The 25,299-nt window shown below is 36.9% G+C and overlaps 1 protein-coding gene across 1 annotated transcript in view; it reads left to right on the forward strand.

Moving 5' to 3' along the window:
• UVSSA (UV stimulated scaffold protein A) overlaps nucleotides 1-25,299 on the forward strand; it is a 58,941-nt gene that overhangs the window by 12,803 nt on the left and 20,839 nt on the right. The window contains exon 7 of the mRNA XM_075499579.1: nucleotides 11,851-11,962. Coding sequence (XP_075355694.1) covers nucleotides 11,851-11,962 — 112 coding nt within the window. The remainder of the gene's footprint in view (nucleotides 1-11,850; nucleotides 11,963-25,299) is intronic.

Here is a 25,299-nt window from a genome sequence, read left to right on the forward strand (position 1 = left end):
CAAGAGCAATACACCAGAGACACTTCGAGTTAATTCTTGACTCTATTTAGATGAATTATTATAGAAGTACAATTGTAATTATTGGCTGAGACTGGTTTAAATAGAAATTCCTGTTTCCAGAGGTTTCATTCTTTTGTAGGAATAACTTACTTACGGCTAAAATGTTCCTTTAAAAATATTTTTTGCTGGTTAGAAACAGTTTCATTTGTTAAGGTCTTCTTCCTTTTCTTAAAATACTAGATTTTTTGTTTCTTGTTTAGTGTCTGATTTGCAGCTGATTAGATGCAAATAATCTTGCAATTTTGGAAGTTGTGAGAGGATAAATGTGTACTGTATTTTAAATCATGCACACTACCTTTCAATTCCATAAAGGGTTATCCCTTAGGATAATATTTGAAGTCCTCACATAGTTAATAGAAATGTAGCTCATTAGCGGTATTTTGTACACTGAGAGTGTATTTATCTCTTATGTAATTACCGTTGGGAAGCTGTAAAAGATTCACTACTCAGTCTGGCTAAAACTTGGACAGATAGGAGCTAGTAGGCAATATGATGTGAGAAACATCCTGCTCATTTGTCTGTCAGAAGAGTGATCATTTAACAGGCCTATTACATTTTGAATTTTTAATTTCAAGTTATATTAACAACCAGGGATATATAGTTTTTCATTAACTGTCTTCATTACTTTTAGTTTCACCTTTCCTTATCTTCTGTCAAATCTAAGCATGTGCTCGGATCTTGATTTATTCGTGTACTTAATTTTATCCATGTGAAACATCTGGTTGAATTCAATAATGCTATTAATAATTAGATTTGGAGAAGGCTGTCCTTGTGTTGTCCAGAACCTGAGCTGATCCCCAAACCTTACTGCAATACAAGTCAGAATTTTTTCTGAAAGAATAATGTCAGAAAATTGTTACAAATTATATTTACAAGTTAAATATTTGCTGGTCATAATTTAGTCTTAAAATATTTTAATGCATAAAAAGATTAAAATTTTAATGTGTAATAAATGATGCCAAGAGCTCTGCCAGTTACTTGGCTCCAAGACTATTGCTGATTTTATTTTTTTTTTTTTTCCCCCCCATATCTTCACCCTACAGCTTGGCATTTTATCAATGCTAATGAGTTATTTCTATCTAATAATTTTGTAGCTTTATAACCAGCTTTTTTATAAGTCTGTCTTTTAGTTAAGTTAGTGCCTGCTTTAAAAAAAAGTCTCTCTTGAATTTTAGATCAAAAGCAAAGGCTGTATTGTGTTCTCTTTCTGCTTCTTTCTGTAGCCATAGAGAATCCAGTCCAGCTGACTGCTTTCTGTAATAGCTTCTTGTACTCGCATCCTCCTTTTTTTTCCTCTTTTCTTCATTTTAGAGAAGTTGTTTCTGGGGGGTAAGTAATTGTCCTTAGTGATCCCTCACCATACCTGAACCCACATGTGCTAAAACATACTCAGACCAAGGAGCAAGAAAGATGCTGTTGTAAAAGAAATCTTTTCCCCAGGTGATGCTTTTAAACTGCACACAAACAAAAACCCTAACTCTTAACAAAGTTGCCCTTTGAAAACCAGAAGCATTTAATGTTGAGGTTTGAATAGTAACTTGATGTTGATTGTTAGTATGCTTTCTAAAATTTAAGAGAAACATAGGAATATTTGATAATTAAATCAGCATTACACCTAAAGATGTCCTGTAGCAGACTGTGTAGATCATTAGCATGTAATATATTCAGAAGAAATAAAGTTTAATAACTTTTGTATGGTCAAAGTAGTAGCCCAGGCAACATTTTAATTTTTTTTTTTTTTTTTGTCTAGCTAATATTAATCAAAAAAGTCAGGTCAACCATAACTGTAAAAGTAAACACAAAATACTAAGTCATGCAGATGCTTATGCTTCCTCTTCCCTCCTCCCCCATTTTAACCATCATATGATAATTATTTCTATCTGTGAAACATCTCTTTCGTAATAGCTTTTCAGCTAAGAGCTTTCTAGGTTTTTTAAGTCTTATCAGAGTGTAGGACTGATATAAAACAAAACATTGTAAAATTAACCCTCAAAACAGTACTCTCTTGTTAAAGTGTCTAACCAGCTAGTGTGATGTTATGGGTTTTTTTTTCTTTTCTAGAGCTGAATGTTGCTGTGGTATATTTTATGCTTTGCACTGGCTATGCAGCCTGCTGCTGTTACAGAGTTATTAAAAATATCTTGTTATGCAGATCTAGCCATGAATTCTTAAAGTTGTCACTGTGACGACCTCTGATCCCTATCTGATTCGCAGGTCGCACAATGCAATTTGGAGCTCTTCTAATAGAGTGTAAAATAAAGTAGGATGTCTCTATCATCAAGTTAACCCTTATGTTAAGTATTTAAGTTTTGCAGGCTGAAGGGTCATCTCCCTTGATTCATCTATGAATACTGAGCAGTGTGTACTCTCTAGGTAGTAGATATAAATTTGCTTCCTGCTTTTTATCCATCCTACCTTACAAGGGGAAACAGTATATTCAATTCACTTCAATATATTTGTGAGGTTCATAAAGGTACCTAAATGTGTATTTATAAAAATGGAAAAGGAAGAAAATTTTCAGGCTTGGAAGACATACTAATGCATTTAAATTTAGTTAATGCGGTAATAGTAAAGTAAATATGTTGACATCTGATGACATCCTTGTGCCTAAAATCCACAACCGGGAATATATGTAAGGTTATGTGTGTCTTGCATAGGATATTTTGTTGACTTGTTGCTTGTAATAAATCAGGTTTATTTGAGATGTATATTTATCTGTTAAAAATACAGCATTTGAAATAATTTTTAGCAAATGTGTAGTTCAGATTCATTCATAAATGTGATCACTGAAGTAAGCTGCAATTTAGTTACTGATTTTACAGTATATGTGTGTGCAGACTATATCATGAGACAGGGTCATATGTACGTTGGTGGTGGATACAAAGTTTTAGTAGAGTTTGACCTGGTCTAAGCGATAGGTGGTAATCCGTCAAATGCAGTACGATTTTTTTGCATGAATGAGTGCTAACGGGAATCTCGTTATATCACATTTTAGACGAAAATCACATTTCCTAAAATTTCATAACGAAAATGACTAGTAATGAGAATTTTCCCCCCCTCAGCTCTAAAATTAAGCTTTTATCATGTATAGGCCTCTGAATCATAAAGAAATTAAATAATTCAAAATATTGCCTAAGATATTTCGAGGTGTCGTAGGAATACTGTTCATCATCTCATAGACAGCTTGGACCAGCTGAAAAGGGCTAGAAAAGCTAAAGACTTCTCTGTGGAGGGGGAAAGAAAGAGGTCTGTTTGGTTGACCTTTGAGTTATCAGGCCATAAAACAACTTCTTGGTCCAGAAATTGATATAGCCAGTCCTGGGCAGCCTTAAACAATGGCTTTAAACAATTTCATCTGGACTGGTGTGCAGGGAACACTGTGTAGAGGAACACGGTTAGTCCAGGAAGAAGGGAAGGATAGTTCAGGTATAGCGGCTGTTCAGGGTGACACTTGTAACCTTGACAGTGGCTATATGACAGCTGCTTTCTTCTTTAGTGACAAAAATGAGGGTTTTCCTTCTGCTTTTAGTAATGGGAAACATCTTGGGAACTCTGCTCTGGGTGTGTTCCTGTCTGAGTATGGACTCTAAAGGTGATTTCATGTTGCTTGGCTTGTAGCTTTGGTGGCTTCATCACACCTCAGTCTTCGAACCTGCAAACCTTTCCTTTTATGTTGAGTGAAAAACTGAGTAGGCATTTTACGGAGTTTCCTTACTCACCGTTATCCATGAGTTAAGAAGAAACCAAGTTTGGTTTTTAAGGCACAGGCAACATGTGCAACACTTTTATGCTTGCCTCTTCTTTTGTAAAAATTATTTAGTCCATTCTACAATTCCTGAAACATTAAAAATTAAATTCTACCAGGTATTTCTTAGTGTGTTACATAGTTACCCAATCTACTTCTTCGCAGGTGGGCTTTTTGTACATGTTGCTGTTGTACTACTTGTGGGACCTGAACAGGGAAGGAGCTTATATATTTCGGTAGTGATTTTATGGTTGGCTTAAAGATGATCTAAACACGAGCAGCAATCAAAAGGCATAGTCCTGTCTCTGTTTCCTCCCCTGATGATTCCCAGTGCCTCCCTTGGACCAGCGATAGAGCTCCTGTTGCAGCAGGGACCTGAACTGACTGGAACCTAATCCAGAGAAGATTTCTGTAGCAGCATTAAGCTCAGATAGTGAGACTGTCCCTTTCAGTAACTGAATAAACTCAGGTAATGCACATCCGATTATGAAGGTCAGTCTTTACTTAATCAGAGGACTCAAATTGATGGAGTGATATGTGATGAGCTCATCTCCCAGTGTGAATGAAAAACTGGATGAAAAAAACATACCAGATATTTTAACAGCAGTATATTCTTTTTCACTATGTAATAAGATGTAGTACCTGAAGTAACTGTAAATATACAGTAACTGCATGGCAGAAGTACACTCCTGTACTTCTAAAAGTAAGATGTAACCTTTTTTTTTTGTATAAATATTACACGAAGACATTTAAAGGACTAAATACTACAGTCACTTTTGAGAAAACAAATTAAATATAGGTATGAAATATAGGTGGTCAGCATAAAATTTGTAGGAGTCAATTTTTTTTTTATGTTGGGGAACTTTATTAGCTTTAATAATGAAGGGTAGCAGACTTCTGTTTTAGCTCTCTGGAACCACCTATCATGGAAAGGCAAGGCATTGTTAGACTTGGAGATCTTTGGTAGTTTAAATAAAACTGTTACACCTCCCCTGAATGTGGTATTTATTTCATGAAAAATTTGGATTATACAAGAGAACTTTGCCTTTTTAATGTACTTTCTTAAGGTTTAAGAATATTTATGCAACCAAGTACTGTTGATTTTTGGTGGATGGTAGGGGCCCAAGTAGTGAGGTATGAAAATACATCTGAGGATACATCTTGAGTGGTTACTGCTAAAGAAGTACTAAACTTGCCTTGCAATATCTTCCTGAGATAATAGTTTTGTTAAATGCGCCAGTTTTCCAGACTACCTTTATTTGCTGTCCTCTATGAAATTGTAAATGCACATGCTAGTCCATTGGGTATATTGGACATACTAATTTCTGCTGAACAATGATTCATTAAGATCCAAGGTTTTTTGAACTGTCTTGCACCTTAAGACCTACTGGTCTTGTTGAGTAATTTTTTGCTGCTTTTTATTAAAATCCCTCCTAAACTTATCTGGGACCTTGAGCCTGCTAGGGTCCAGAGATGCAGTAGCTAGTAACACAGAGCGATACAGGTTTTGTGCAATGCGCCTCACCACTATTGACTTTCCAATGTACATGTCCAAGCTCTGTTTATCACTGGGTGGAATGGAGAGGGCTTTGGCCTAAGTCTTGGGTAAACCTCAAGCTTGCACCTCCAGGACTGTGACAATACTCATAGACTATGGCTATTGTACATTGCTTTAAAGAAAAACTGGTTCATTAGGTAGTTTATATTGCTAAAGCAATTTGGAGCAAGGTATGCTGGTTCTCCAGCATTATACTTAGGCTAACTGTTGGGCTGGAACCCTTTAACCATTTTTACTAACTTCTGGAAATTATGAAATAGTGTGAAAAGTGCATTCCTAAATAAAAGTCAGACTGTCCAAGTAGCCTATATGCTGTTGAGCAACTACAAATAGAATGGAAGCGATACTTCTACTGGTAAACACAAAATGTGATTTGCCTGGACCACATATCTAATTTGCAGTCATCTAGGTTTGAATTTATGCTCAAATTGCAGAGCAAAGGGGAGGGAGTGTGTGTGGGAGCTCCCTATAAATATAGCTCTTTTAGTAGTTTATGTTTTCCTTGTGTTGCACACAGGAAAACTCAAGAACAGTTCTGAAATCTGTCAAAATGCCAGCACTTATTTCCTTTTCATCCTGCATTGGGTAATATAAAAGGATGCAAAAGGAGGAACTTGTAAAAGTCCTTACACTGTTTGACTCTTCAATTTCTATTACGGGCACTGAAGAAATTATTTTTACCCAGTCAGTGTTTGCTTACATAGAATATCCCCAAATTTCATTTAAGATGACTGAAGCATGTTTTGTGTTGCGGTCAAATAAAAAATGTATTTGCTTAAGGTTGCCCCTTTACCTAGGTTCTGTGGTGATAAATATTCTGGTTCCCTAACCAAAATCTTCTGCCTCTAGAAAAATATTTAGTTGGCTTTGAGTAGATGCACATGAGATATTGGCATGGTGGAATAATTTGCAAGATCTTCCAGTGAGGGTATTAGCATATAAATAGCAGATGCAATGACGACCATCACAGCTGAGTACATTTAATTTTTAGTTTATAAGATAGAATGGGTTTTTAAATGCATAGCCATCAAGCCTGCTGAAAGACAAATGAAGTTTAGAGTTCACTTGTCTGAGGATGCCTTACATCATTTTTTTTTAAAAAGGGAAACAGACACACATAAAACTGAGCAAAAGTGATTTCTTGGGTGAAAAGTAATTGAGATTGCAAACCAAGTTAATTAGACCATGCAAAATTTATTTAATGGTCCCAGCTGTAGTTTGCGAGTGGTGTTTTAGTAAGTAGATATGACTTCTTCATGTGCTATCTTTTCTCTTCCTTCTTTTTCTAAAATAATTAGTAAATGCTGTACATCTAGTCCTATAAACTGATTGCATTGTATATTTCAGTCATTTTATTGCTTGCTTTAGTTATGATTGCAGAGGCTCAGGTTTTTAAATCCTCTTAACAGAATGTAGCAATCAATTTGTATGATACTGGGAAAAGGACCAAAGGCTTTTCTTTACATCTTTCCAAGTGTTGTGTGGTGGGCGGAGGGGTTTTTTGCATTTATTACTGGTTGGGATGGATGAGCAAGGCATTTAACTGGAGCTGTGGTTGCACTGAGCTACAGTAACAGCCGGAGACTCTTGGAGGGTTGACTCCAAAGTAAAAGATACGATTGCATTTCTGCTGGCATCCAGTATTTGTTTTCAGTATTTTTAATAAGATGGAGACTGATAAGGAAACATCTGTTTTTTCAAGGGTTTTTTTTTTTAATGAGTTAGGAAGCAAATGGTTTGATTGCACTTGTCTAGCTGGAAAAGTCAGCACTATTTTAAGTTTTTAATGAAAATTAGGAGAATTGAGGAGGCATTGTTCTAATTCTGATTACATGGAAAATAATACATGTATATTCTGCACTTTTTTTACTGTATTCTCATATGCAAATAAGTTCAGCCCAAGAATCTGGAAATTGTCTAGCTAAATCCTATTTCTTCTCACAGTGAGAGATCTATTTAGGAATACTACCATGTTAAAAAAAAAAAAAAAAAAGGCAACCAAACACATAGTTTTGCAAAACCACGATTCATTTAGATAAATGAATAAATAAATAAATGTCAGCATTACAGAGCAGATTAACACTGAATGGAAAAACTTCCCTTCTCCATGCAATGTGAGGAGCAATGATGGTGGCAAGGAGCCTCTGATGTCTGGGAACCTGTTTGGTCTCCCTTCAGATGGACCATCCTGTAGCGACAGAGAGAAGGTAGTTCACCCTTCATCTCTGATAAGACTGCCAAACTCTGTTAGTGACTTTCCTCGTATCACCTGATAATTAGAATGGATTTGAGAACAGGGCCTGTTCCCATGTTCTTTGACAGGTTATTGAGAAACAAGCAGTTGCGTGACTACTTATCTTAGAGGTATTTAATTCTGTACACTACAAGAAAAGCTTTACATTGTAGTATTTATCACTTGAGCTTATACTTTACTTCCCTTCAGATACGGCACACTAGAAATGGCATATTGCTTCTTTTTATCATAATCTCATTTTTCTTGGTTGCAAGTACCTAACCACTCATTCCTAAAGGATCGTAATTTACTAATTCTGCCACTCAAAATGTTGTCTTAAATATTTATTTCTTCTGGTTTAATTGTGGATTGTTGATTTATTTTTCTTGTAATTGACTGAAAAAGTTTATAGTGGAAAAGTAGATAATAGGTGGCTGAACTTTCATACTGCATCTGTAGAGCTTGATTTGGAGCTTTCTTCATGTTTGAAAAGTGGAATTAAAAAAAAAGATACTTTTCTGACTAATAATGTTGCCTGTGAGCTCTCCTCCTTTCTGTAGAAAAGGAATGGAACAAACCAGCATAAATGGGATGGTTCTGATGAAGTACCACTGGAATGAAGTAAATTGAGATAACTACCCACTACTACCATGCAACTTTTTGAATTTCCACCAGTGATGACTTTAAAATATTAAAGTAAAAAGATAAATAAGCTATCTTGTTAAAGATTATATCAAAATAAAGACTTGATGTTTGTTTGAAGGGAAAAGGGGGCTTAATTCCTTATAGTTAGCTAAGCAGTTAATTTTTTTTACAGGAAATCTAAATTTAATAGGAGACCCTAGGGAAATTCAAGGGTGTGAACAATAAGCATAATATTTTATGAAAATGACCGCCATATTTAAAATCTGGCATTATATGTTATGCATTGTAGCACCAAGTCCACATCTACCTTTTAGAAAATTAAAACACATAAATTCTGTTTAGTGTTTGATATGCGCTGCACTAGCTGAAAGCCATAATGCCCCTAAAACCTTGGGTTGCTTTTCACCTTTCATAAATTCCTGGGTAGATTCTATACAAAAAATAATTTTCAGCTCCGTGGCTCATTGTTATTCAAACTTGATTGATTGTCGTCATTTACTCAGTGAGGAAGTTAAGTGCTCCTGTCATTTCCGAAGAGTATAATTGGGACGTTTCACAGGTCAGCGGTAGTGACAGGTTTCCCTTTTGATTAGTGTTAGACTGATAACAAAAATTACAGTTTCCTATGATTAATGTTTTCTATAGTACTTGAATGCACAGTTCATGGATTGTACCTAAACAAAGTGAATTTGCATCTGATTATGCCTTTTCTCCATCAGGCTTTTCACATGCTTTAAAGTTTTAGACCATGCAGGTGATACAGCAAAGTTGCTTCTAATACAGTTTTCAAGTTGGAGATTAGTGAAGCCCGCTGAATCTTAGTATATTAATGTAGAGAGAGCTACGTGCCTCCAACGGCATATGAACAAATTAGGAGAAATTTGAATTAAAGATAGTACTCTTCTGAATTCTTTCTAGTCCTGTCAGGTATACCATGCATGTGAGTACTTGTATTATACCCACTGATATTTTAGGTATAATCTGGCAATTTAAGTTAAATGATCAGTCTGAACTGAATTTTCTTTCTCTTACTAGTTTGACATTATTTCTCAATTCCTTAAAGTTGTTGCTGTTTATTTGTTTACAGACTACTTCTGAGTAAAAACTATGTAAATACATTGAATTTACTTTCCCTGTTTCATAATGTGAAAGTTAGTCAGCTTTTACATTATGGCACAAAGTTGTAGACTAAGATCATCCATGACAAGTTTTAGCTTGGTGAAACTTTTTTTAATAGCTGAATGAGAAATGGAACCCAAGTATGGAAAATATGATGTTGCCCTGCTTCTAGCTGGAGAAATAGGAGTGGATGTTATTTCTGAACTTAATTAAATTGCCCCTAACAGATAAAAAGGGGATGACAACGCCAGCAGAATTTTGAAACCAAAATACAAACAAACTAACTTCTCTTCAGTCTCTAGCCGCCTTCTATTGTGCAGAGTACAAAACCTGATGATGTTTTTCTTTCTAAAGGCCGTTGAGAAGGTCTTCTAAAAGTTGCAGTTTAACACAGATGTTCTTTCATGTCTAGTGCCTTTGTGAGTTTGTGATTAGTGGTAGAATATTTGACCCTTTCTTTGCATTAGAGCTCTATTTTGGTTTCTGCTGCGGAGGTCAGGTTCAGTGTGCATCTGTCTTGGCCATGCCAGGTAGGGCCTGAGTTGCTTCTTTCCTTTAGATGAGGAAAAATTATTGCAGTGGGAAACAAAGTAAACTAGGGTGGAGGATCCTGCAGCATGAATGTTTGCAACTCTCGAGGCAGTGATAAGTGGGCTGAAGAGACTACCTTGTGGTTGTTACCTGTCTTTGGCAGCAGGGTACTTTCAAACATGATTATGCTGGGACTTTATTTTGAAATGAAGACTAATTAGGTGTTCTCTGGTAAGAATGCCGTAGTAGATCTACTCTATTCTTCAGGATAGTAAATCTTTTTTTTTTTTTTTCCCCCCCACTGGAACTGCAGCTTTCTTAAAGTCATTTTTTTAAACAAAGGGAAGAATTGTACTTCTAACTTGCACCATCCATTCATTATATGTTAAAGTGTATCAATATGTGTATTAATATCAATTAATGATCCTTATTAGAAATTAGTTCAGTCCAGCTTACAAGTAATACTGACCAAAAAGAAATGCTGATTTTTTTTTTAAATTATTGTTATTTATTTTAAATTTTTAACTACATTCAATAAACCAAGATTGGTTTCTAGGTTTTTTGGCTTCAGAGTATATGTATGATTTAAAGGAACTCAGCTGTGCAGCTGTGACACACGATTAGAGTAGTGAATTAAATTGGGAAAATTCTGCTGCAGGCAAAACCTGCAGCATCCTCTGGTGCTTCTAACAATGAGTAGTTGATATGAATATCAACATAAGTCAGGTGCAGTAAGAGAAGTAAAGAACATGGCTGAAAATAGTAAAAATGATACCGTTCCTTATCTATTTCTTTGGCTTGCTGCAGTGAAGTTGAAAAAAGTGATAGCCTGTGGTAAGATTGGCTTTAGTGGATACCCCTTATTATTTCCCAGACTTGTGAAAGTGCATGGCAAACATACAATAATGTGCTAATTATGTTGTCGTTAAGAATTAGGTGACTCCCAAGGTGGGCAAAGGAAATAAAGCATAAAGCCTTCATCATTGCTGCATTTTTTTAGGGCAGTTGGCATTTGCTATTTTAAAGTTCTGATGGTACAGGCCATGTCTGAGGTGGCACAGATTCTTTTAGTTTATGTGTAGTATAGAAGAAAAATTCGTTTTCAGGTATGGAACAAGCTTAGAAAAAAAAATGTAAAGACTTGCTGGCACATGTATACTAGTAGCTACCTGAAATGGTATATAGGAAGCCACTTATGTGAATGAATTACCCTGGTTAGTTGGTAGGAACTCCATTTTTATTTTTCAGCTAGTCATAGATATTCAATTTCAGACTGCAATATAGACCAAGTGCACATTTTTAAAATCCCATTTTGTTGGTCTTGACCGTAGTAATGTGTGCAGTCTAATGGTATGGTTAGGATGTACTGAATTAGTTAAGAAATGAATGTATCAAATTATTTTTAGTGCTGTTGTGAAGAAGCACAGTGAAACACTGTAATGTACGGATCTGAATATTCTTACTTTGGTCAGTATTAGCTTGTCAGTCCCTCAGCTTCCCCTCCTGTTTGCCTGCTTTTGAGCTCTTAAACAATTTGTGATACTATTTAACATGCCACAGAGTATTTGGGTGCAGCTAAATGAGTAAAATCAACCAAAGGAGAAGAGATAAGGCTATAATTTGCTCATTAAGTCAAAATCTTGATGTTATTTCAAGATTTTTTTGGTCTTATTTTATAGCTTCACACTTTCTCAGACTTCACCAACTGCATGTGTTCTAATGGATAAAAGAGGCTTTAAAGAAGCCCTTAGGATAGAGTATGGCTTTAGAGATAAAATGTTAAGCAAAGGCCTAATCTTGGATAAAGATTAAATACGTAATTAGGGAAATACTTTTGACGTAGAGCAGGCTCAGTAGGGCTATCAAGATGTCTGTGAAATATTTTCAACGTGAAGGGAAATGAAAAGCAGTCTTAATGTTTAAAAAACAAACAAACAAACAACAAAAATTTCTCTGTAGATGAAAGCCGACGATGATGACGACGACGATGAGGACGAAGATGAATTTGTGGAGGTCCCTGAGAAGGAAGGTTATGAGCCCCACATTCCAGACCACCTGCGTAAGGAATATGGTGAGTTTGCCCAGCTGTGACAAGCTTTATCCCTGCATGTTACTGCTGCACTAAAGTAAATAAACAGCCATTCTGAAGTAATAAAGTGATCAGCAGTGTGGGTAATCTCTGACTGCTATGAGGAAGTCATTACATAGATACGGGAGCAGCGATTGGCTCTAGATAAACAAATACTTTCTAGGAGCAAGAGCAACTGAGAAGCTTATTTCATTCCATCATGTTCCACTGTAGTTTAGAGCCAGAAGCGGCACCATGTATGCTTATGAGTGTGCTAAAAACATACTCTGAGTGAAAAGATTGCAAAGTAAAGCTGGAAATGAGCCTGAATATTAGAAATACTGGTAACAGTCTGGTGAGATGGGATAAGGCTTTGTACTACCACCTGCATTAACAGCAGTTGGAGATGCGCAGCCACTTCTTCCCATAGGGTGGTCAACTTACAGCTCAGAAAGAAGGCTTTTCTCTGGGTGTTGCTATCGCAAGACGTTAAATGGAGCCTTCAAGTGCAGAATGATAGCCACTGAGCACATACCAGGTGACAAAATATAATCTGTACTTCTTTTAATGCATTCTGAAGATAATTTTTTTAAATAAAGATATACTTACAATGTGTTTTTTGTGAAATTGAGAGGGGAGTTACTGAGGAAAGTTCATCTTAAATAATTAAATTTCAGTTCATTACTCCTTGTCCTTTGTACATCTAGCTTATTAAGTGTCTGCAGCTTTGCCTCTGTGCAGCATTGTGTATTTTAAGATTCAGATTTCAGTACATTGTAGAGAAAGAGAGGGCAGCTGCCATCACACAGAGGTTAAAAACCTTGGACACTGTAATAAGCTTCTTGCTCCTACATTTATCCATGAGTATTTGTGTAAGGTTGGTGCTGTGTTGTGCCTTTTTCAATGCTGTTCATGCTTATTTTTAACTTACCTGCAGTTTGCATCATAAAAGTCAGGCTGCAGCTATTACCTGTATAAGCCAAATGTTTCCTTTTGCTGAAACAAGGGGGTGTGCCTGTGTAAACTCAAGATGATGTAGCTCATGTGACCTTTTTACTGTCTTCTGCCATGAAATTTGACTACAGACAGTGAAAGGTGGTCAGTAATGATAACCTGTAGTGGCTGGGGTCAGCTCAAGGATGTCTCCAGGTGTGAAGTCCTGCTAGTGCCTCAGTCCATCTACCCCCTGTAGACTTAACCTACCAGGACACCCTGGGAAGTAAGACCTGCACTGATTATCTCTGTATCTGTGTTCCCTATCTAAGGACTTGCAGCAAGTCCAACTGGCTGGTTCCAGTTTGTTCAAAGGAGGTAGGTATCTCCATTCCTCCATGCCTTTAAAAAATTGTGGAAATTAGCAACTATATAGAGGACTGAGATTAGACTAGTGCCCTGGTGAGCAAGTAGCTGCAATATGGTTTGGCATGACTCTTAGCATATGTGTTGCTTGAAATGGTCTGTAGGCGCTTACTTTGTCCAACCAAGAGTTGGGGAAGGTGAAGTGGAACTGGGAGTATTGAGGTAGTGAAATGGGAAGTGGATGTGTGTGTTAGGCGAGAACATGGAACAGTGGTGAAGGGCTGTAGGACGCAAACTCAGGAGCTGGGCAGCTTTTTATTTTTTTGTTCATGGAAAAAAATTATATTTTGATAAAATTATACCAGTATATGTTGGCTACCCCAGCTACCTCAGCCTTGCAATAAACACTGAATAAGTTCTAATTATTGCTAACAGTGGGACTTTCAAAAAAGGAATATAATAGAAGAGAAGGGTAGCAGCCTTCCAGACAGTTGTGAAAAGCTTCTTATGGATACGTGGCTAATGAAAGAGTCCAAGAACATTGGTATGATAGTAAATGAATGAGCAAATGAGGTTAGTTATTAACATAGCTATGGTTCTTCTTTGAATTTTTTTTTTCCCGTCCTTTGGCAGTATTTCTTGTGCCAAAACTGGTATTTTCTTAGTAATTCCAGGCACTGGATCTTGTTTTTCATATCTCTAACAGCAACCTGATGAATCCTAACATGGGAAGTTCTGTTTATGCTTGTCAGCTTCCACTGGAATTGAAACGTACTCATCTCTTCCTTCTTTCCCTTTCCTCCCCTGTCTTCCTCATGGACACGTGTTTTTAAAAAAATAAAGCAACTTGCCACCCTTTGTATCACATTAACACAATACTTCACTGCTATTTGAATTCCTCCTCATGGAAAAGGATAAAAGAACAAGCCTCCAATCTACTCAAGCATATTTTTAAAACCTGTATAAAATGGATTAAGAAATTCCCAATTTGTATTTAAACTATTGCTGATAGGAAAATATATTATAGTGAAGAAGCCAATCAATCAGAAAACAAAACCTCTCATTTTGTATACATGTAGTTATGTAGGAGCTAATGGTCACACTTGGCTGTTCTTTATCTAATGTGTTTGTTAAAAAACATTTTGAAAGAAATGAACCTTTCTTGATGTTCCTGAAGGCATTCAGCTTTTCCTGCTGCTGTTTAAAGTCATTATGTAAGCTCCCAGTTCAGGAAAGAGTCTGAAAAGAATTCAGAGCTCCGGAAAAGAATTCATGCAATCTTTTAAACATGTGTTTTCTTCTGTCTTTGTGTACTTAAGTGCTTTCTTGGACCAACTGGTCAGTTACTAGTTCAGAATCTATTTCAGAAGCCAATATATAACTATTGTGTAAACCAACTGACTTCTGTGTAATTACTTCAGGTCTGCATGAGGAAAATGGAGAACTGTATTTGCTCTACTGGATTCTGTTCTGCATGTGTTTTTAATAAGCCAAACCAAAATAAGCATCCCTTTGGCACATTTAGAAAAGTGAATTATCATATTAAAATACACAAGCATATATTGATTTCATAGTAGCATGTTGTCATCAAGAGTTGGCTGTGTTAGGCAGCCACCTCTCTAATTAAATATGGTTCTTTGTTCCATACGCAAGCACAGTTATCGTAGCAGTGACTTTAGCTTTATCTTAATATAATCCAGGTGAGATTTTGCTACATTTCTTTAGTTCACATTTAGTTCATGAGGACTCCGACCTAAGAAAATGAAAGTCTGTGCAAGTGGAATGTTCTAACATGTAATGTTAAACCTTCCATGTAAAATAAAATATCAGTGTTATGTAAGTGTGAACAGTTTAAAGCTTTTTTCCTTGTGTTGTTACTTTTCCTGAACAAACCAGGAAAAGTGAACAGCTCCTCAGATTATTTTTTTTATACTAAACAGGAAAATAAAGCTGTAAAATGGGACTGTGGAAACGGATTGAAATGTGACATTTAAATTATTGATTTAAAAGTCACTTTATTCCTTTTCACTTCTCTTAGGAAAATTGAAGTATCCTACCAGCAAGGTAAATTTCAAGCTGAGATGGTATTTCTGATGATGCATATGTGTATTTGTGGTTTTCCTGAGATCTGAAAAGTTTGTGAAAAATGAAAAGGTATTTAGAGACAGGGGAAGTTTTGTATGCATAAGTATATAGACATGTGGAGTAGTATTATCTGTGTGTATATGTGGTTGATGATGATGATCTCAAAATTGATGATGATATTTAATATATAAGACGAACTGAGCATGGGTACAGTTTGGGTGGAGGGAGAATTAAACAAGTCAATTTGAATCTCCATGTATAAGATGAAATGTAAATTTGTTAAAAGAATTTAGGTGATTAGATAACTGAAGTGTGAAGATATAACCCATTAGGGGTGTCATGCCAAATTAGCATTACCAGACTTTTAACGACCTCCCATTTGTATAATCCTTATTTACACTTGCACCTGATGTCTGCAACAGACAAGAGACTAGCTATCCTGTGGTACCACAGAGCCATTTTAAATACATTGTGTTACTAAAGAGGAATATTGGGCTGAAAAAGAAGCAGCACTGTGAAAATAATTTTCATAGGGTTACTTGGGTTCTCAGCACCCTCCATCTTATATCCATTGCCTTTATATGGCTAGTATTGCTAACCCCTTAAAAATTGAGGCATTATTCATTTAAAAGAAAGCTTTAGAGAGAGAAAAATCTTGTTTCCGCTTGAGATTTCCCACATTCCAGCCTTTGCTGGTCAGCTGTCAGTTGCATTGGCTTAAAGCCTTAAGGTGGGTAAGGTAAGGGATGGAACTGTGCTGCTTCTGACATTCTTGTGCCATAGACCAAATTTGGTGCTGACACCAGGATAAAGAGATTCCTTCCTGCCCTCGGTGGTCTTGGCATAGCTTGCAGCCGAGTTCTGAACCACATGGGGAAGTGATCCATTTTGAGAGATGTGCTTTCCCATGTAAAAATGGAACAATTCTCAGATCTAGTTCAAAGCACCCACCTCCAGCAACTATTGTCTGCTAATGGGTTTTCTCAATTCATAATTCTTGTCTGTGTCTCAATGCATGCATTCATGAACTTACTTCTGCAATACTACTTTGAGATACAGGGAGGTGCTATTGCTGTTTTACAAGTGGTGACATGAGGAAGCCGTCTGACTTGGGAGTATTAGCATGAAAGCAGTCTACTGGTTATCAAGCTTCCTCCTTACCTGAAATTATGAGAAATGACTGTACAATCAAGAACACAAACTATTATTTAACTCTGGTTAACCAGATTATTTCTCTTGTATTTGAGCCTTAAGCCAAAATGTTTTTAGGTCCCCAGTAGCTACTTCAGTGGTTCACACTGCATCTTAAAGCCTCCTTGGGATTTCTTTCATATCAGGATACAAAGCTGCAGTTCTAAAATCCCAAGGGTTGGTTCTATCCATCTCAAAAATTCTTCTTTCTTCCCATTACAGAGTGATGTGCCTTTGTGGGTTAGATGTCCCAACACTGCCTTTCCTAACTTGATGGTGTCTGGGTCATGCCTTTTCTGTGTGTTAAGTAGCTTTTTTTTTTTTTGTATAAAATGTCATAGGAACATGGGAAAGAAGGTTTACACCCTGATTGAACAAATAAGGTGTACAAAACCAGACTATTTCCTTAGAGAAGTCGCCACCTGTTTTTTACATAGAATTAGGAGTGCTTCAGACTACACAAGTTGTCTAGTGCAGCTCTCGCTGAGCATTTTAGAAACATGAATAAACTTGCTATTGCAACCATTCATTAAAGGTGTGGGGTTTTTCTAGCTTTTTGCATCTTCTCTGAACGTTAAAAAGCCCCTATTAGAAATAACAATAAAATACTGCATAGACTAATGCATAGTTGGATTTTCAGATTTGAAGAAGTCATGCATTTCAGGGCATTTATTCAGAAAACTGCACTTGTTTGTATTGACTAGGTATATGCTAATCTGTACCTAAGCAGCAGACTTCCATGTATATTGTTTTTAAAAATTCTATTCTCTTGACTGGCATCCATCAAGACATGCAAGGGACACAATGATTAAAAGCAAAACTGCCTCACAAATGAGGAATATAGTAGAATCATCATTGCGGATTAAAAAAAATAGGAAAATTAATTACTAATTTATTGGAATCTGATTCTTTTATTCCCTACAGAAAAGATTTTCTAAATGCTTTTAAATGTTTTTGTTTGTGTGGTCAAGTATTAATGTTTCATCTGTGTCACGCCAAGAACAACGGCACTGAATTTGAAGCCTTGCATGTTATCTAACCACATGTATTGCTGTGTAGCTTCACTATGCTGACTCTTTCTTAGCTCTATTTATCTCCTTCATTTTTGATGTAGGAATTAGGAAAACAGTGGTTTTAGTTACTCCATACAATAGTAATGTGCTCTTTTATCCTACATCTAAATGAAGTTTCTCCCATAAGAGGGCTGTTTTGCTGTTTTATATAACAGATTTAAAGCTAAACATGGCAAAAAGGGCATGTATGCAAGTGTTGATAAGGCAAAATAGAAACCACTTATTTTGACCTGTGAAGAAATGATGGCTTTCATACTGGTCTTTTTTGCCTCCATAGAAGCATCTAACAGATTTAGTTGATACAGAATGATTATCTGTTGATTTTACAGTTAGGATTTCCTCTATTCTGTGGTGTTTTTAATAGTACACATGAAAATCTTCTGGAAGTCACGGGGAAAAAGCACAAATGCTAAGTGTTGAGTTTACATCCCTAAATACAACATCTAAACATCTCTGAAATACTTGGTGAAAGACTTGTTTTCAGTGCTTATTAGTATTTTAGGAAAATACTTGGTTTAGTTTTCTGTTACTAGGATTGATTGAGGTTCCCCAGAGGTAGGTATATTTGAAAAACTTACTAAAAGTAATTTTGTAATAGCTTTTAAAGTGGTAGGGTGTTGATCAAGTCTAGGCTTCCACAGGAGAGAGCTTGATTATCATGGCAATGATCATGAAGTAGACTTGACTCAAGGATGACTCAATGCGAATAAGAGGACACAAGTGTGGGATCGGTACAGCAGCTTCTGTTGCTAACAGGTAGCTATATTTCATACAAAATGTAAGGTGGGTTTATTTGGGGCAAGGTGTATGTCTGAAGAGCAGCCTGGCCACTTGCTTTCATCAGCTACAGGTCACAAAAATGTGCATCACTGTGATTAACCAAATGATTGTGCCCTACCTTAGTTGTGATGAAAACAAATGGTTTTGATGGCATTATTATTTGGTAATGAAGTTGCTGAGGTTCTACTGACTGTTGAATCACTGAATAGACACACATATGCTGGCTAAATGGAAATTAAAAATGATACTTAAGCTTTTTCTTTCCTTACTACAATGATTTCTCAGTTTGTCTGCGTTCTGCTTTAAAAGCCTAATAGCTTTTTAGACTGGTTTGATTTGTCTGGTCTCTGTACCTCAGGAACTTCCTGGGGGAATTCTTCCTGCATGTGAAGAACACGGAAAACAGTTTTACATGGAGAAACAGCTCGGTGGAGACCACAGCAAAAACAAACCTGCACACTTCAGAGCGTGTGAAACACAATTCTCAGGAACTGAATTTGAGACTTAGAATTACAGTATCTAGGCTAAATAAGGACTTGTGGGTATTACTTGACTTCTTTAAGGGGAAAAAACAAATCATGTTTTGCAGGGGGAAGGACAAGCAGATTACCTACTTACCTTTCACTGCCCTGTGAAATTTGGGTTCTGTTTTCCCAAATTTGGAAAATGCAATTAACACCAGTTGTGTTTCTCTCCCTAGACAAGAGTCTAGTACTTAAAATAAGATTTATATTAATACTACTATAAATCCTTAAAAAAAAAAAGTCAGAAATAGTTGTTACGTGATTGAAGTAGCATGCATTGATTTACCATAAATGTATAGATAACAGATACTCAGCATTGAAGTTAGGACCCCAGTCCTGAACTGCTATTATTAAATATGTGTTGTGTGGTCTCAATTTTTCTTAGCATGTACAACATTAGAAGTATTTAATTATAAGTTTACAAGTGAGATTGCCTCACTATATTAGTATGTCTTGAATATATGTGTATATGGACAAACACATGTTCTATATAGCTACACGTAGGACAATAATTGAGTAAAGCTTATTATAATACATATTTGGAATGAAGATAACTTTGCACGTTTACTAAAAACATGATTAGGACTTCCAATAAAATACTTCTACATCCACGTAGAAGTGTTGATTGTAGATATTTCTTCTGAGGCATCCTAATCAGTTCATCATGCAAACCCTTCCTCACTCTCAGGCAAGCTCCTTCTATGTAAATAAGGTTCCCAGAAAATCTGACAGGACATGGGATATATTTGATTCCTACTAAAGTTCTTAGAAATTAATAGTCGCTGCACAGGGTGCTGATGATAATTCTGAGTGGTTTGCGATAGTAGTGTATCTCATAGGAACGATGCAATGGCCAGGGACTGCAAAATGATAAGCAAGAAGTTTAAAAGATCAAGATATAAGGTGTAGAAAAGTTTTACTCTAAACTCTGCTGCTTTGATTTATTCTGATTCTTAGCTATGATTGTAAAACAACAATAAATAGAGTTAATTAATGAGAATTAACATTATAACAAATTACCATATTCTGTAATTCCAATAAGCCAAACAAAGTATTTATGTAATGTTAATGAACTCTTCTAGTTAACTAATATAGTCATTATCTTTTTTCTTTAATTTGAATTTCCAAAGTAGAATTCTAAAATTTTAGATAAATGTAAATGAGCATAGCTGCATTCAAAGGCCACTGGGGGCATCTTTTTTGGTTGTTTAAAACCTCTGTTTATAAAAGACCCCTTGACAGCTTTTAAAAAGTAGTGTAATTTATACAGAAATATTAATATGTGCAGTTGTCCGTGTGATAAGTTGCTTTGAGTGCACACACAGCTTATGCGTGCTGTGAGAATATTTGCTAAAGCTACCTCTGGCACTTCAGCATCCTCCCCTAGCAGCTGCAGACAGCTATTTGTTTAGTGGCGTTCAAGGGTAAGATAAGAAACTGTGTCTATGTAAAATTAAAGAAGTTTTCTACCACAATAAATGGTGAGAGTTTTAATCAGTGTTATCCCTGTATGAATGCTTTTAAGGTTTTGTTCATAACAGTTTTTTTTTCCTCATTGTAGAGTTCCGTGTAGCTGAAGTGATACTAATAAGAAAAGAGACCGATTTTTTTTTTTTTTTTTTTTTTTTTTTTTTTTTTTTTTTTTTTTTTAGGTAGAGAGATGTGAAATTTGATCCCAAATAAAAAAACACAACTGAATATTTCTTTAATTTGTGATGGCTTCATAAAGATCAGATATCTGTCAGGGATGACATATAATTCAAATCTCCATCCCTTATGAGTATAGCAGAACCTTCAGAGATAATGAAATCTTCCTACCATATGATCACCTACGTTAATTTTGTTCACACACACATTTGTGCATGGAGAGATACAGCAGAACTGATCCTGAAACACTGAAGCTGTTTGGAAGCAATGCCCCAGACATTGACTTGAACCCTCTGGACTGCAAGTCCATATGAAGTAAGCTTTGCAAACTTCTGTTCACTTAGCAGTAAAGCTTATCATGCTTCCTGAGTAAAATATGTGCCATTTTTTTCATTATGAGCATGCTAGAGGGTAAGTGGGGAAATATTGTACCTGAACTGCTGGATTTTCCTGACAGTCTTGGAGAGTGTCTGTACTAGTATACATCACATACATTCGGCCTGACTAAGATTCAACAAATGGGAAACAGAAATTACTATATTTTTTTCAGGAAAGTTGAAGTCCATAATACTTGTTTATATTCTAGCTCCGTTTTTTCAATTAAACTTAAGTGAATCTGAAGTAGCTAGATTTCGTCTAAATCCATACAGCTGAGGAAACCTGTGCTTGCTCTTTCTCTGAATTTTCACTGAGGGGCTTTTATCTCCCCCTAATCCCACCATTTCTGTCAGGACATAATCTCTTTCTCAAATTTACATTTTAATTACAAGGCCAGCTGAACTAGCTAAAATCAATAATGTCAGCATTCAGCAGCCTAACTTCAGCTGAAACCCCAGCCTCTCTCTTTCCTTCTATCGATTTATCTTGTGAACACGGTCTACTTTATTGCTTCAGGCAAATAGGTGCCATTTGGTCAATTTAAACAAAAAAGGGGATTTGAACATTTTTATGATTCTTTCTAAAAGCTGCTATTGGAACAATTTAACCCAGTTACTGTACTTGCATTAATAAAATACACAGAACAGCAGAATTCTTAACAGGAATTTTACTTTTAAAATGGCACTTAATCCCATCTACGTCTTAAAAATAAAACAAAAAAAAAAAACCCACCCTGACATTTGATACCATTCAGCTAGGGCTGTCTGCACGGTGACTCTTGTCTTTATCTTGTTAGCAAAACCTAATTTTATAAACAAATATTTTCTAAAAAAATCCACAGTAGAGGTGGTGTTACTGATGTTGTAGTGTATTTACCTTTAGCCATTTTTCTGTTAATGGTTTAAAATAAGAAATCAATGGGAAAATATTTTGTTCTTGTAACTCTTAAGAATTCTTATATTGATCTTTTGGATGTGATTTTTATCTACCTAAATGTCACATTGTCCATTTATCTCTCTTGCCTTTTCTGTGTGTTGCTGACTGCTTGTCTCTGCTGTTCGCATCCTCCCCCCCCCCTCATAAAACTAAGGCTTTCTGAGAACTTTTAATACATATGCACGTATTCTCTTTGAAGAGGAAAAGAGGTGTGAGAGGCACAAACCTGCTACCTTCTGACTTCAAGACAGTTTGTAAATAGTACACATACAAGTGCTCTCAAAACTGTTGCTTTAAACAATGCTTTTCAGAAAGGTATTCTTGTCCTTTAAAAAAAAAAAGAGAAAAAAGGCAATTTTCAATGCTGAATACAGTCTAAGCAATTCCACATTACAGATACAGTCTATCACATATTTTTCTCAGCTAACCTTGTTCATGCCAAAGAGCCTGTTTGTTTGTAACTCTTTCTGTCATAAAAGGAAGTTTACTTTTCCAAATCCTGATGATTCTAAAGTGTGGTTATAACAGAATCTTTTGGGTTAATTCTGTTTCACTTTGATACAAAGCACCTAAGAAGGTGCTTTCTAGCCTATGACAGGAGCTGAGATGGAGTCCTATCCTGCCTCCTTTCCAGATACATAAATTCAACACTGGCTCCCTTCAGTGAAATATTAAGTGCTGTTGAAAAAACACTTTTATGGAGGCACCATTATCCCTCTTGAATGGTAAGTTCCCAGCCTAATAAATGTCATGAGATAATTTCACTTGCTATTTAGCCTAGATATTCCTCTGCTTAGTTCCATCCTATTATGCTTAATTATAATTTCCCTTATTGCTTGTCCTTCTGCTAATTTTGAGACCTTTTTCCAACGCACAGATTAGTCCTTTAAATTATTTTTTTTTTTAACAATGTTCTTTAAAGTCTTGTTGAGTTTGGGAAGAGAAGTTAGATAACAAGGTGAATACAGCATGTTCATCGCTTTCATTAGAGAATGTGACGTGGGCATGACTGAGTAAGGGAGTAGTAGTGTCAGACATGCTCAGCAGCATCACCGGCCGACAGCAGGATGGCCTGTGTCTGTCTACAGCTGGTAGGCAGGTTCTCATCTCCCATCTGAGGACAAAAAAGTTAAAAAGGGGTGATCCATCTTTGCATCACAATCCGTGCTAGCTTCAATTCCCAGGAAGAGTTGGACAGCTCGAGCAGCACTGTCTTTCAAGATGCACTGCCTTAGGAATGCGGGCTTTGGTTTTAGGGTGTTTTCCGAAGAGCAGAACAGGGAGTCAGAGAAGAGCTGGGTTTGATACTGGCTTCAGACTGTGGTGAATGTCTTTTTGTCCACTCTGCAGTGCTTGCTGCCTGTGAACCTTTGGACTGTTGGGTACTTCCTGAAGTCTTTCCGGGACAGCCACAGGACTGGCAGTACTGAAATACCCACTCTCAGATGTGTGTTTGCTCCTGTGGGGTATCTACATGTTACTCAAGTAGTCTTTTCTCAGAAAGGTGGAATGCATCAGCCTGCCAGAGCTGAGTCTGGTCTCTGTGGACATGGGAAAATACTATGACACGCAATTTGCATCGTGGATGTACTTGCCTCCCCTCAACTGTCTTGTTAAAATGGCCCACATTTCTCTTTGTCACACACTGGATAAGCAGAAGGAATGTATTAACTTGTCGTGGGAGAGTGAGGAGAAGACAGAGGAGAATTCTCTGTGGATGCTTATTGACTGCTGATGGCTAGCGTGCTGTCATCCTCCTTCCTTCTCCAGATCCTATTTCCTTCCATCCTTTGTTTTGAAAGGGGAAGGTGAGCCATCTGCCATAGTTGTCATTACTGTCCCCTGCCCTGAAAACATTTTCCTTCATTTTTACCAGTATAAGCCATACTAGAGAGACATGGGGTCTCAGATGGTCTTAGAAGAGTCCTCATCCTTGAGAGTATTCTGGAGCGCTCTCTTCTCTCTGGAGTCAGCTGTATTCAGAAGATCTAGGAATGACTCAAGTGGGCATTTGCTCTATGCAGCAAAATTTAAAGGCTACACAAGCAAGCCAGATCCAACTGGATGTCTGCTTTTGTTTCCCCTCTCCTTCTGAGGGGCTCTAGCTTCATGGGTTTTGAATTGGGATTGTCGGCTCCCTCCTGGGAGAGGATGGCCAGGAACTAGGTTAAGCAGGGGGTTGACAGGGCATCCTTCTCAGTGCCCTGAGCTTGGGGCCTTGGAAAATGAGGAGAAGATGTTATTCCCTGCACAAGGACTCAGCTCCTCATCTAGGTACTTGGAAAGTTTAGACCCATATGTACTAGGGGAATGATCTAGAAGGTTGCCAGCTCAGCAACTTGACCTGTGGCTGGAGTCAGGCAATGCCTTCTGTATAGTTGCACCCCATAGGTTACAGGGAACATGTGGTACAAATGACTCGAGGTCAGGATGAATTACTGGAAGAACTTATAAGGTGGAAAGAAGGGGTCAGGGCAAGTTGCTCTGATTTTGATTGTGAAAAATATGTTTTTCTCTGAAATGAAAATATTTTGCGCACCAAAGCTACCTGCTACTACGGGTCCTGCAATTTCCCACTCAGAGGGCAGGTCATACCACATTAGTTTTTCCTTTTTTAGTTGGTATCTTGTGATACATTTAATGATTCGCAAAGCAAATTAGCAAAGCAAAAATACTTCTGGATACAGCTTCAGGGCTGGCTAGAAGTGGGCAAGAGGCTAAAAGTCCCAATTAAATAATGTCCAAAACATGTCAGGTAAACTCAGGTTGCTTTTCATAAGAAGGCTGAGATAATTTGCTTAAAATTTTAGTCTTGTGAAACTGTGACTTTTTTTGTGTTGATTTAGGTTTTTGGGGGGGTGAGGCCGTGCATTTCAATCACTTATAAAAAGGTTTTCTGGTGGGAAAATGTAGTCCATTATGTTAGTGTGAGGGATCACGTCTTTCCATTTTCAGCTGTCATTGGATGAAAAGTTCTTGTTACTACTGCCGGCTAATAGAGTTGCTTCTCTAGCTCAGCAGGTAGAGGCATGTGCTGTCTAACTGCTCAGCCTATCTAATTGCATCATTACAGTCCAGGCTGACTGTCTAATCTAGCTGCATAAAGTAATTAAGTTGCCCCACCACTGAGCTGCTGGTGCTGAACATCAATACCTGGTACTGCCTTGCAGTGGGCTTGTTCCTCAGGTGTACCTCAGGCATTTACTGTGTCTTGAGCATACTCCGTGGGTATACTCATTGCTTCTGCCAGCACTTAGATATGTTATCTTGGCAAACTGTGTTTTTTAGTATCTGTGAAAGAAGAATGTTCTCCAGATAATTCTGTTTGCGGTTGTATTTAGGAATCGAAACTCAACTATCCTCGGCACAAAGGACGGTATGGATGTATGCCTTTCCTTTTGCTTTCAACTGCTCTCAGATGTCTTTT

The sequence above is a fragment of the Mycteria americana genome, chromosome 4 (assembly GCF_035582795.1).
Source record: "Mycteria americana isolate JAX WOST 10 ecotype Jacksonville Zoo and Gardens chromosome 4, USCA_MyAme_1.0, whole genome shotgun sequence".
Lineage (NCBI taxonomy): Eukaryota > Metazoa > Chordata > Aves > Ciconiiformes > Ciconiidae > Mycteria > Mycteria americana.